Here is a 13482-nt window from a genome sequence, read left to right as displayed (position 1 = left end):
GATTTATTTTTTTGAAAGAAGCTAAAGATATGTTGCTGAAACAGAATGTCGCATGAGGCAGGTATATGCCAGAAAAGAGGACTTGTGGGTCTTTTGGATCCTTTTAAGACTAGCTACTGATTTTACTTGCAATAGTTAAAAAAAAACAAACAAACAAAAATATTTTTTGCCTCTGCAAATTTTGATTGTGGGGTAAATGATTGAGACGTTTATATATAATCATCTATTTGACTGAGCATGCTGGGATCTAATGCCCCCATTTCCGACAAGTTAATTGCTAATCATTTTGCTTAACTTTTGTTGAATAAAGTCCCTTCACTGGAGTCAGTTTTCTGTGCTAGAGATGATTACCAGTATTTCAAGGACGTCTTATATTATTTGGACTTCCCTTCTACATATTTTATTGCACTGAAAGAGGACAGCCAGAACTAAATAAATCACAGTAAGAATGCTGATGGGGAAAAATGTGCTTATTTTTTCCCATTTTAGTAAGGAGGTACCAGGTATGATAGTTGACTCTCTCCTGTATCTCCTGGGGAATGAATTATCAGAATGAAAAAGGATGATTTTAATGATTTGCTTTTATTCTGAAAATATATTAAATGTGCCTTTCTCATGTCTTTTATTCTACATATCTGTTTCCTAGTTTGTAGCCAGATGGACTTAGTACCAGTGGGTTATGTGTTCCTCTGCTAGCAAATGGGAGATGGAGTCAGGTTTCAAAGCTGATATCACCCTAGATACACCCCCTGCTAAATATGCCTTTCTCATGTCTTTTATTCTACATATTTGATTGTTTAGCTCTGTATCTGCATTTCTTCCCTTCCTTTGATCTCCATCCATCTTTCTACTCTGCTTCTCTTTTCCCTTCTCCTCTCCTTCGCTCTCTGCTTTCAGCCTCCCCTTTCCAGTGCAGTGATTCAGCCCTCAATCAGTCATGCCTGGTGCTGGCACTTGCAAAACTATGCACCGTAAAGGGAGCACAGCCCTTTGTGACCAGGTATGTTATTGCTGTATTGGTATAATAATGAATTGCACAGTACTTTTACACCAATATCTTTAATCTCATTCCTGCAGATATTACGCTGTTTTGTACCCGATGGTGTATCCTATGAAGATCACTGGAAACCGTGTGGTGGTTGCCATCATGTATGTGTGGCTGCATTCTCTCATAGGATGCCTTCCTCCCCTTTTCGGCTGGTCCACGCTGGAGTTTGATCGGTTTAAGTGGATGTGTGTGGCCGCCTGGCACAAGGAAGTGGGGTACACAGCCTTTTGGCAGATTTGGTGTGCCCTACTGCCCTTCCTGGTGATGGTGATCTGTTATGGGTTCATCTTTCGGGTGGCAAGGATTAAAGCACGTAAGATCCACTGTGGAACCGTGGTGATTGTCCAAGAAGACGCACAAAGGAATGGGAGGAAAAACTCCAGCACGTCTACCTCCTCTTCCGGGAGCAAACGCAATGCCCTCCCAGGAGTTGTGTACTCGGCCAATCAGTGCAAAGCATTAATAACTATTTTGGTTGTGATTGGTGCTTTTGCTATTACATGGGGACCTTACATGATAGTAATCAGCTCGGAGGCACTCTGGGGGAGGAACAGTGTCTCACCGCTGCTGGAGACGCTAGCCACGTGGTTGTCTTTTATGAGTGCCATCTGTCACCCACTCATTTATGGATTTTGGAACAAAACGGTTCGAAAGGAGTTACTGGGGATGTGCTTTGGGGACCGATATTACCGGGAATCATTTGTTCAGCGTACCAGGACTTCCAGGATGTTTAGCATCTCCAATAGAATTACAGGTAAGAAACAATGATCTAGTATGTCAGGAGGAGCAAAAGGGGCTCTTTCATCTGAGCCACTAATGAACCAATGCCCTGCAATGGTGTTAAGAAGCACCGTGCTGTGGCTGGTGCCCTCTGTTGGATGCGATGTTAAACAGGTACTAAACTATTAACAAGACTAGGGATGCTATTTCTGAAGAGGTGGCTAAATCTGAAATCAGATTTTACAGTCTGAATAAGCGCAAAATTCCCTGTGTACAAAGAAGTCTGAGTTCAGAAAAATATCTTCCACTTTTGTCGTATTCTGTCTTATTACATAATCTCCAGCACTTTGGAGAGAAATGCTGTTAAATTGTATCCGTGATTACAGCCAACATTAAGGCAAGGAACCCCCTATATCAGATAGAGGGCATAAGCACCAGGACCTCTTTACCTCCCTGTCAGCTTTCTGACCCCCCCCCCCCCAACACCTCTCCTCTGAGGAGCTGTAGCAGGGTATTCTTGCTTATTCATAGGAGCCAGTATGAATTTTGGGGCTGGCGGTGGAAGCTGAGCATGCTTGACACAAAAGAAACTCCGATCATTACAGGAATAACTTTATAAAATACTTCTCCCCCATGATACATCATACCAGGTGCCCTCTGTCAGTGGTTTCAGCTTTAGAGTGATGATGAAATGTCTGAGCTGCATGACAGTGTGGTCCTAATGGAACAAACAGGACAGAGTCATGATATGCTAGCTTGGGCCAGTGATAATGTCAGCAGTACGCAATCGTTTGTTTTTTTGGATGGGATTTGATGGCTTGAAGTTTGTTCTGAATCTCAAAGCTAGGGGAGGGCCTGTAAAGAACGATGTGGCAGGGATCTAAGACAAGAACCATGCCTTCCTACTTTCAGAAAAAGGCCTAAGACATGGCTATTTAAGCAAGCCTTCCCAGATCCCAATTGAATGACAGCAACATCTTATAAGAGACTACACAATATTATGTAAATAATTAATGTAAATAATTAATCTTTACTACTCAATTATCTTACTCTAATTCTCTCCCCAGTTATATGACCCTGTTGTAATGTAACTTTATCTCTTCGCACTTGTTTATGTTCCGTTTTTGTTCACACCCTCTTGTTATATGTAAACCGGCATGATGGGGTTTCTAATCTCGAATGCCAGTATAGAAAAACTATAAATAAATAAATAAATAAATGAGTGGTCAGAACTGCACTGCTAGAAAAAAGTCTGGAGTTTTCGCTGAACATCAAAAGAAATATTGCCACTTTAGTCACCTGTGGAAAGGAAGATGACAGTGACCCCAGCAACCACAGGCAGGGTAGAATCCTGCTCCCTTTAGGGTAAGTGGCTTAGCAACTGCAAGTGTGATGAGGCCCTCAGGTCCCATTTTTGAAAACAGTTTGGCTGCAGGTTATAGGAATCATTCAGATGTGCTTTATTTATCAGATTCCCACATATTAGCATGAGGTGGCATCTGTAATTGGTGATGCTTGCTGCCAGGCTTCAGAAGGATACCACATATTCAGTATGAAAACAGAAAAGGGCCCTGAGGTTTGAGGAAAAGGAAACGGGTGAGGAGAGAATGGATTTCTCTGATTAGCACTGTCCTTTGTTTTCCAGACTTGGGTTTATCTCCGCACCTCACAGCCATGATGACGAGTGGGCAGCAGCTCGGTCACAGCAGCAGTACAGGAGACACTGGCTTCAGCTTCTCTCAGGACTCAGGTAACGGCCTGCTCTGCATGTTGCATTCACCGCGTGTTCCTGCTGTGCTTATTATGACCCCTGGCTTGGAATTTTAACAAGAACAGAGATTTCTACAAAATCTTTTTTTCTCACTTGCATTCCATAGCCAATATGGGAGAGTGCAGTGAGGCAGGAGAGAACCATTCCTGCTTCTACCACTAAGAGTGTGAAACTAAATTATTTATCACTGTAACCCTAAATCACAACCCTTCTCTTAGTGAAAAATGGCCCTGATTCCCACAAACGTTCAGACAACTCAAGGGTGAGTTAATAGGGGAGGGCTCGGTCACAGAGATTTGGTTTGGTTCAATTTGCTTTGTGGTCTGTGAAAAATCTATCACTTTGCAACTTTTCTGTAGATAGTTCAAAAAGTGGTTAATTCTAGTGTGGCATTTTAAAAGCTCCAAGGTTTCCTGCCCTGGCGTTTCGGTGTACATAAAGTCTGTTTTCAGCCTAAGCGGAGGCTAAGCTGCACAACTTCAGCTGGTTGGCTTTAGCTGTGGCTTCCAATCTAAAAAATGAGAAATAGATGTGGGCTATGAAGCCTCAGCCACAGGAGCCCACTGCGGACGGCCTCCTGCTCTCTAGGTCCTTATTCGCTCTTCTCTACAGGTGCTCCTAGCCTGCAAAATTCTTATTGTGTAATGCCTAAGGATTTGGAGATTTACTCCTTTGTAGACATTTTTGCATCTCTCAATTTTCTAAAGTCCAGAATTCCTAACGGCAGGATATCACCACAGCAATCACTTTCAAACTGAAGAAACCAAAAGAAGTGTTAAAAAAAAAAAGAAATCAATTGAGGGGGAGGGATTTATGCACCCAACTTATTTTTGGGTCCACCCGCTTCCCTATTACACTACACAAATTTAACAAAGGCATTCACAGCTCACATGGTACTCCCTCTATGCACAACCCCCCCCCCCCCCCCCCAACTCCTATCAAGTCTTAATTGTGTTGGGCAGTTCCAGATTTTGTCTGGACAAGGAAGCAAAATCCATTCTTCAAAACAAAAATCTGAGAGCAAGCTTTATTCTGCTGGCCTCTTACCCTTATCGATTAGCATGGCGAGAGAGGAAGGGACTCCAGTGTCTGGTGAAGCAGAAATACAAACAAAGGTCGAGGCCCCTTCTTCTGAACCCGCAGGGATAGAGAGCAGGTTCCATGAAGTGGGGTCTTGTTCGTGGGCAGACAGCTTGGGTGTTCTCTGCTTGTGGCGCTGCGTGACTGTACCTTTTAATACAGGGATCCATGCACTACAGTAGATCATTGATCTTTAGAAGAAGGAGAAGAGCGTGGCCCAGTCCCTCTCTTGTAAAGCACTTTGCATAGCAGAAAAATACAGGAACACCGGCATTACTATAACCGTATTCCTTTCTCTCTCTCTGATCTCCATACCATTCTTAGGTACTGATGTCATGCTGCTTGAGGACTGTAATTCTGATGGGGCCCAGCATCCACATGGCATGTACCCCAGTAAGAGGAGAAGCTCCGTCACTTTTGAAGATGAAATGGAGCAGATGAAAGGTATTCCTGTGTTATTCAGCCCAGGGCTGCGGCCCACAATTATGATGTTCTAAGACTGTTCAGAAGTGATGACCCACTAAGGCTTTTCTTAAGAGAATCACCTTGCAAGTTCCCCTTCCATATCATGGCCACGATTATCTAAGGCCGAGGATAATACAATTTATGTAATAAATTACTTCCAGTATTGCTTTCTGAGCTTACAATAAGTGTCAGCAGTGAGAGAGTGTGGATCTCCTTTGCCAGGGGCTGTGAACAGCATTGTCTGCCTCAAGGAATTTGGGCCAGATGGCAGGCAAGCAGATGGTTAGACTGGTTATTTATGCTGTCTCTTATTACACATATGGAAGGTAATTTTCAATAGCGTGCATAAGCCAGCAGATGCATGCAGGAGTGGGTGCGGGGAGCGTTATGCCTATAAGAAATACCATGTTATCACCCCAAAAATATGCACCCTTTCGGTATGCGCATACTTTCTACACTTGTTTTATAACAAATATGTGCACATTTTTTATGCAAAATAATCATAACGTGCATAATTACTGCAGGTTAGATGTGGAGGCAGTTATTTTATAAAATATGCTGTGTAATTTTAGGAAAATACCTGTGCACATACTTGTAATCACCAGTTCAACACCTCCACCACTTCACCCTGATCCCACATCTGAAAACTGCGGACAGCTGACAAGTGCGATTTCACTTCCATGACTTACTTAGCAGGTGTAAAATCATGTGTCTAAATTTGGTAATATGCCCATCTGTCACTTAGAAAATCCTAAATTTATTTATTTATATTTAACAGATTTTTATATACCATCATTCAGTTATACCATCACAACGGTTCAGAAAATTAAGAGTATAAATACATAAGTATAAAATAAAACAAGCTCATAATAAAAGATAAAAGCATATAAATATAGCATTATGTAAAAGCATTAAATTATTAAAACAGGAGCTGATAGCATAAAAGAGCAGTAAAAGAATAGGATAAAAGTATTGGTTAGTTTTGCCATCAGTCTCGCATAGCTCCATTTTCTGTTTTGCTAAAACAATCTCTCTCAAAAATGGTACATACAGTATAAAATAACAAAAGTAGTAAAAATACAGTATTAAAACTTCGATAGTTAAAAACAAACTTAGCTGGGTTCCATATATGCTTTGTTAAAAAGCCAGCTTTTTATTTCTCTTTTAAAAACTTTAAAATTGTGCACGCATTTCGGAATCGCATCCTGGAATGCCCCTGAACTGCACCCTTGAAGTTTGTGTGTGACATTGCTAGTACCTGCTTATAGCAGGCTTTTGCAAAATACAACTTGTGTACATAGGCGTTAGTTACACGTGCCACTTCCAATTTTATGCACTGAAACCTTTAGAAAATTACCCCAGAATGTGAATTGGTGCAATGCAACGGCCACAGCCTATTCCTCTGTACACTTACAAAACTGACAGAAAAGCCGTGACTGTTAAAATCATTGCAGCTGTCTTTAACTCTGCCTGCTGTATTGTATTCCTTTCTCTTACAGAAGCTGCCAAAGCCTGCGTTCTCCAGGTCAATGCAGACGTGCACAAGTCTTTGGACAGCTACGCCGCCAGTCTGGCAAGGGTTATTGAAAGTGATGCGAAGTTGGCCTTGTTTGGGGACGAGGCTTTGCCAGGGGTCCTGTTGCCTGTCCGCTCTGTGCCAGGCAGTGCTGGTGTACGGCGAGGCAGCAGGTCGCTGGCCACCCAAAAACTCCAAAGTATTGAGGAAGGCAACATCTAGCCAGGCCGCTGGATGAGCAGTGAGGAATCCCGCACAACAGACCATTGTAAGATTTCTGTTCCCTGGCCAGGGCTGGGGCAGGACCAGGTACTTGCCAAAAAAAAGAACCTCATTTGTGGTATTAAGAAATTGGCTGTATGTTCTGAACCCTGAATGATGATCTTCCAGTGACAGATGGTGGGGAAAACAGCAGTCAGTCAGGTAGCAGTGTTATCTGGCATGTGAGGCCCTCTTAATTCTTTAAGAGTATCTTCCTCTCAAAGCTCAGTGATGAGGAAAGACCTTTTTGTTGTTGGGGTTTCAGCACTGAAAATTATTCCTCCTCCCCTTCCAATATGGAATTTAATTCATCTTCCCTCATGAGAACCACATATCACCTCCCCTCCCCAATCAACAATATGGTCTGCATCTCCTTTTGATGCCAGAACCACTTGGTTTTATGGAGTTCACAGCAGACAGTGGAACTTGAGATCGCTCTGATCTATATAACCAGGACCAATTCATGTAGAATGGGAGATAGGTACAAGTGTATTTATTCAGTGTTTTACCCATGGACCATATCCTATCCTGATAACAGCGGCAAAGAACAGAGTATGACCTGCTTAAGGGGACTCTGCCTGTGAAACCAGTTCTACTCCATGCATTTCACTAGGGCTGTAACGTTCACTTCTTACATTCCAGGGTCCACTTTCCAATTGGATCACAAGAGTACTTTAAAAGCCTCATTTCCTCAACAAATTAATACTGTACATTTTCTTAAAAATATTTAATTTCTGTGAGTTTAATGATTGACAGAGGTATCAGGTTGAAAGCATAGGATTTTCCATTTTTATCTATAGCCCAGGTTCAGCACAGGAAGTGTGAGATCCCCACACTCCCCTGCCAGTGCGCTTCAGGGCTATTGTGGACTGACCAGCTCAGGGTGAGAGAGTAATTCAGCCTCCAGGCCTGGTCGGAGAATGCCAGTAGGTGTTGTCATTTGTGCCAAATGCTGATGGTGTTAATTGACGTGGATACCTGTTCACTGGGACCTGGTCTGAGACTAACAAAGCATTTCCTAAAGGTCAAATACTGGCATATGGTAATGTATTATCAGATTTATACTAGTAGTTTAGAGGTGAGACTCTGCAAGCCTGTGCTAATCTATTGAGCGATCCAGTCCCTCCTTTATTACGTTATTTTTTTTTTTTAACTTTCTTGCAGTTCCTGATTACTGAAGTTTGAGATGTAAGGTAAAGGGGTGATTACCCCCTTGAAATGGGTTATCCAGGCAACAGTGGGTTTGAAATAACCCACCCTCAGGAACTGCAAGAAACTTAACTGGAGATTTTAGAGAAAGGAGTCCCCTCTTACTCATCTCCTAAAGAGGAAGAAGGGCCTCCAGTACAAGAAGCATGCTGTGGGATGGACCAATGAGGACTAAGAAGCATGACAGTCCCTCTGTGTGGATGGTGGCACTCATCAATGCAATGACCCCCCTCGCTAAAGGGAGATGAAAGATATGCTGTAAAGACTGTTGACCCATTTGAGACATGCAGGTGAAAGGAAATGGTTCCGTACTATGCCTGTGGGGATCGCCACTTGTGTCGTTACTAAACCCACTATGAGCGAGTAGTCTTCCATGCTCTAGCAGATCAGAGGAGGTCGCAGCACTGTGCCTCATCTGAGGGCAGATGCCTTCCTGTCTGGCTGCTAGCAATGGGTTCAGCACAGAATTCTTGGGAAAGAGCCAAAATATTTGCTGAGTGATAACAGGGGGGGGGGGGGGAGAGACTCCCTCGAGCATTTCTGAGAAAAGAGGCAGCTACTGGCACTCTGCATCCAGTGTTGGTTCACACGCAGGCCGACAGCAACGTTTACAAGAGAGCATTCAAAGGAAAGTTGGGTGTGCAATGAAAAATATGGAATTCTGCTCCCATTCCTGGCTGCAGGCAAAACATGGACCTTGCTGCTCTGAGACTGACTGGTCATCGGCTCCCCTCAATCACACTATTCCACAATACGGGGTCAGCTTCACAGTATATGCGGGATATTGCCAACCTCCTTAGTATGAACTTACTCCTGCACTGTGTAGTTTTGTTGTTGTCCAATGCCATCTAGCTGCTGTCTTGGACTGGATACACTTCGCTTTCAGCAACTTAGTGGCTCTTAAAAATGCCCCCTCATTGTTCAATCGATAAACTACCCTACAATTTTGTCCCCTGTTGGGATTTTAACTTGGTTTACTACATTTATTAAATGTTTTATTTCCAGGAGTACATTGTAAAACTTGGAAGTAGAAGGTTGTACAATGAAAAAAAGGATTCCTCCAATGGGAGTGAGACCAAAGGCAAATCTTAGTACAGGCATCTCTTATTTGCTGCTACCTAAAGTAAGGATGACCTTGGAGATTGAAATACCTCTTCAGAAGAGAAGACATGGCCTTCCCCATCTCTCCATTATATTGTTCCAATTAGCCCAGATTGCTGTATTTGACATCCTTTCATTGTCTGCTGGCCTGCTAGTCCTCCTCATTGGAGTATCTTTATTATATTTCAGTGTGGAATGATACATTGGGGTTACCTTCTTATTCAAACAGTATCAAGATCCTTCCCCAGACTGGTTTGGCTTAACAGTTTTAGCCAGGGAGGGGCCCTCCTTTGTGTCTCATCAGAAGTCTGTGCAAGGCTGACATTGAGCGTGCCAATATTATTCTATATTAGGTAATTTAGCTTTGCCTGTGCTTGAACTTTCTTAGCATGGAGCCTGGTTTGGAGTGTTCTCCAAATATGTTGTTTAAAGTGGGGTGGGTAATTCCGCTCCTTGAGGGCTGCAAACCAATCAGATTTCAGGGGTCTGTCTAATGAATTTGCATGAAATAGGTATGCATACAACTGAGGCAGAGTGCATGAAAACCTCTATCCTGAAAACCTGATGAGTTTGCGTCCCTCGAGGACCAGACTTGCTCTGGTTTAAAGCATGCATGTATCCTTTTGAAAATTGGCATGGGTAAGGCTACTATTTCAAAAACGAAGGGCAGCTTCAGTACTGCTGTCATTTTGATGGGACTGCATTTTACGCCATAATGTGTATTTCCAGTTTTTTGCAGATTTTAAAGCTGGATTATATTTTATCTATACTCTGGAGTGATAGGAACACAAACTGAGTATTCCCAGATATTTCAGTTTCTTATGAGTCCATTTAAAGTCCCATCTTGCCAGCAATATTCTAGGACAGAGGTAGTACTTCAGACTTGTTTCAGTTCATTTTGTATTTTGACCTGAGAATGTTTTGATTGGGGGTCATTATTACAGACCTTCTGGGTTTGTAAGAGTATATCATGGATTTATAGTGTAATTTATGTTAATCTTGTGCCAGAAAAAAAATAATTGGAGCAGAGGCCTTGTTCCTCTATAGAGCCAAAATGGACCCAGTTGTAGTTCATTGCATTAGACCCACGTCAAAGATTTGGATCTAGGGCCTGTATTTTTTTGGGGGGATAAAACATTTTTCTAGCTTGTAATCCCACTCTACCTAATTGGACACTTTATCCACTTGGAGGCATAATTTCACCCTGTGATCCTGCAGGTCTTTCATTGACAACACAGCACACAAGTTGTCTGTGGATGATCTGCCTTTAACAAAATCTACTTGAGATTCTCCCACCAATATTGGGATAATGGCTTTCAATCTATGGGCAAGTATTTCAGAATATACAGTATTTTATTGTTGGTATTTAACAGCTATGGGCCTCTAATTTTCTACCTTGTCTTGGTTCTTGGCATTTTTAGGGACTGCAGTAATCTGAGTTGTATTACTGTGCCTGAGAATCTGGCCCATGGTTTTAATTTCTTGAAAGTTTTGGAACAAAGGTAGAAACAGTTCTTTCTTACATATTTTTTTAAAACTTTCCAGCGAAACTGTTGTCTCAGATTCAAATAGGGATGTAAAATAATGAATGGTAACTAATAAGTATTAGTCTTACTGTAAATATTTTGCAATTAATGTTTAAAACAGATTGGTAGAATAATTTTGTGGCATTGAACCTAAGAAAAACAAAATTACTGAATTGGGCTGATTCACAGTAAAGATTTTGGAGGCTTTCAGCTCAGCTCAGTTCAGTAATTTTGTGTTCATTTGCAGACTGGCTCTTCCTACCCTGCTGGTATTTTTGTGGATATGTTGTGGTTTGTGTTGCTGTTCTTGGAGATATTCAACTTTGAAAATATGATTAAACAGTTAATCAATATAGTTTTTAATAATTTTAAACAGGCACTTTTTTAAAACACTATTTCTCATTTTCAAATGAGATTTTTAAATCTGTTATATTTGATTTTATTTGTGAAATAACCAAATCGCATGCTAGTCTTCTTTTTCTGTGAAATTGGATAATGAAACTGTTGGTCTTCTCAACTGAGTGAGATGCCACCTCCACCCACTCCTTTCTATTCTGTTCATATTTTTTAAATTAGAAAAATACAAACCCTTTGAGCTAGTTGTCTGATATGAGCGAGTACAGGTCATGCAATCAGGAAGCAGCTAATGCAGTTTAAGAGAGGCCTGATTGGTTGACTTACCAAGTTATCTCGCTGGCAGGCTTACTAATAAAGGCAGCTATTTAGATCATACTGTGCTAAGAGAATGAGACTAGCAGCTGGGTCTGTGGCAGGCTGCAAGTTCTGTAGTTAACTCTAACGGAAATACATGCACACATATAGTTGGGCCTCTGGGGGGCTGTTTGGGTATTTAGATTATTACTGAATTTTGTGGTTAGGCATGGTAAAAGGAGGGTGCTGGAGCACGCTAAGCATGGATCATGCCTGCTCTTTTTCCCCAAGATGTTGGCATACAAAGGATAAAGACAAAAAAAAAAATGTCCTAGCTGATGCGAAATCTTGCAGGCGGTCATATTCAGTGGCTGGCAGCTGGGACGTATCCATAGTGGGGACAGCTTGCATGGGCTGAATGGTCGCTTTCTCTCATCATTTAGTATGTTATTTCATAACCCATGTAGGCTAGACAAAGGTCTAAACAAGCAAAATGGGGAGATACGATAGAGACATTTAAATACCTTCAAGGTATTTATGTACAGGAAAAGGACCTCTTTCTATGGAAAGGAGGCTCTGGACTGAGGATGAAAGTGGGGGTAGCCTGAGGAATAATGGAAGGAAACATTTTGTTACAGAAAGGGTGGTGGAAGCATGGAACAGCCTTCCAGTGGAGACCAGGAGAGTGTCTGAATTCAAGAAAGCATGGGACAAGCAAAGGGCATCTGTGAGGGAGTGGAAAGAAGAGTAGAGAAGGTCACACTAGATAGGCCACATGCTCTTCGTTCTGCTCCCATGTTTGCTGTACGGAGGAGTTTTTAAGGGTCTCAGTACTGGCAAACCTCAGACCCCCACCCTTTCTTTAACCCGTGATTTACCAGGGCACATAGGATAGACATTTTAAGATAAAGCACTGAATTCCCTTTTCTTCCCAAGAAAAGCTTTATGGTATTGTGGACTGATCTGTACATTATTTTTATTTACAGTATTCTAAATCACTTGTCTGGGAGGATAAGGTGGTGTTTAGAACATTTCTCAAGTTGCAAATCGTTTTACAATGACTGAACAAGCAGCTCTGTTTGTCACTACTTTTCACATCAAGTCCATCCCAACTTAGTTCATTAGTGGTACAATTTTAAGTGATTACTGCCAACTGGTGAGTGTCAAAATACTATTGGTCATTGGTCATGGTCTGCCTTACTAGCAGTTGTCACCAAGGAAGTGACAGCAGAGAGAACAAAGATTCTGGTTAACATTTCACAGAAAAGTCAAACTTTTGTTAGGGAAGCTTGACAAGCACCAGGTACACAGTGCAGGATGATATAAGCATGCAAGACACTCTCCGAAATACAGCAAGTGATCTGCTATGTTCAACATGTGATTGAACAGTGAATTGCATCTTTATATGGTACCTGTGACACTTACTGTAGATTTCTATGATGTCTCTTAATAGTAGTTTATCATGTATAATTACAAGCCAGGTTATTTCAAGTTAATTTATTTAAAATAGTTAAGGTTTTTATGTAGCATTGTTGCCCAGAAAAGTTAAATTCATTTACAGTAGCTGTGAAGCAGATTTTAAAACAAAAGCTATTTTACCATAACAGAACAAAAGGATGAAGACAAACTTACAGTGTTAAATAAAGACAATTTACAGAATTGTGAGTCATCCCGCTTCTTGTTGGCAAAGTACAAGTATTTGTAGGTTGTACTGCATTACCTTTAACATAGCCGGTTCATCCAAAGTCCACAGTCAAAAGTGGTGGTAAAACTTAGTCTCCCCTCCCCCAGCGTATGTCTTCTCTGACTCAGCCTGTGTAGCACAATATAATGGGTGGAGGTGGCGGTATTAGCAACCTCTCCACCACTGGCGCTTTTTCTTGTGATTTAGTGATATGGCTTATGTCTTTCCTGAGATTTGCAAAGCCACTGAATAATGCATGAGGAACTACACGCAATGCAAGTTTGTTCAACAATGTGTGTTTTTGTATTTTTATAAGATTGTATGACACTGACTGAATACTTTTAGCTGTTTTTATACAGTTTTGTACATTACCTTTTTAAGTAAACTACTACAACAGTACTTTGTTTATTCCATGGATGAGTAAAAATAATTTCTTACTTATACAAAATG

General features: G+C 41.5%; 1 protein-coding gene across 1 annotated transcript in view; it reads left to right on the top strand.

Annotated features, from left to right (window-relative positions):
- Positions 1–13482, top strand: part of GPR161 (G protein-coupled receptor 161) — a 16453-nt gene extending 2971 nt beyond the window's left edge. The window contains exons 3-6 of the mRNA XM_029579093.1: positions 1078–1802; positions 3414–3518; positions 4944–5063; positions 6584–13482. Coding sequence (XP_029434953.1) covers positions 1078–1802; positions 3414–3518; positions 4944–5063; positions 6584–6822 — 1189 coding nt within the window. The 3' untranslated portion in view covers positions 6823–13482. The remainder of the gene's footprint in view (positions 1–1077; positions 1803–3413; positions 3519–4943; positions 5064–6583) is intronic.

Source organism: Rhinatrema bivittatum, chromosome 15, assembly GCF_901001135.1.
Source record: "Rhinatrema bivittatum chromosome 15, aRhiBiv1.1, whole genome shotgun sequence".
Lineage (NCBI taxonomy): Eukaryota > Metazoa > Chordata > Amphibia > Gymnophiona > Rhinatrematidae > Rhinatrema > Rhinatrema bivittatum.
The sequence above is the reverse complement of the archived record's forward strand: the minus strand, read 5'-3'. Positions and strand labels throughout refer to the sequence as shown.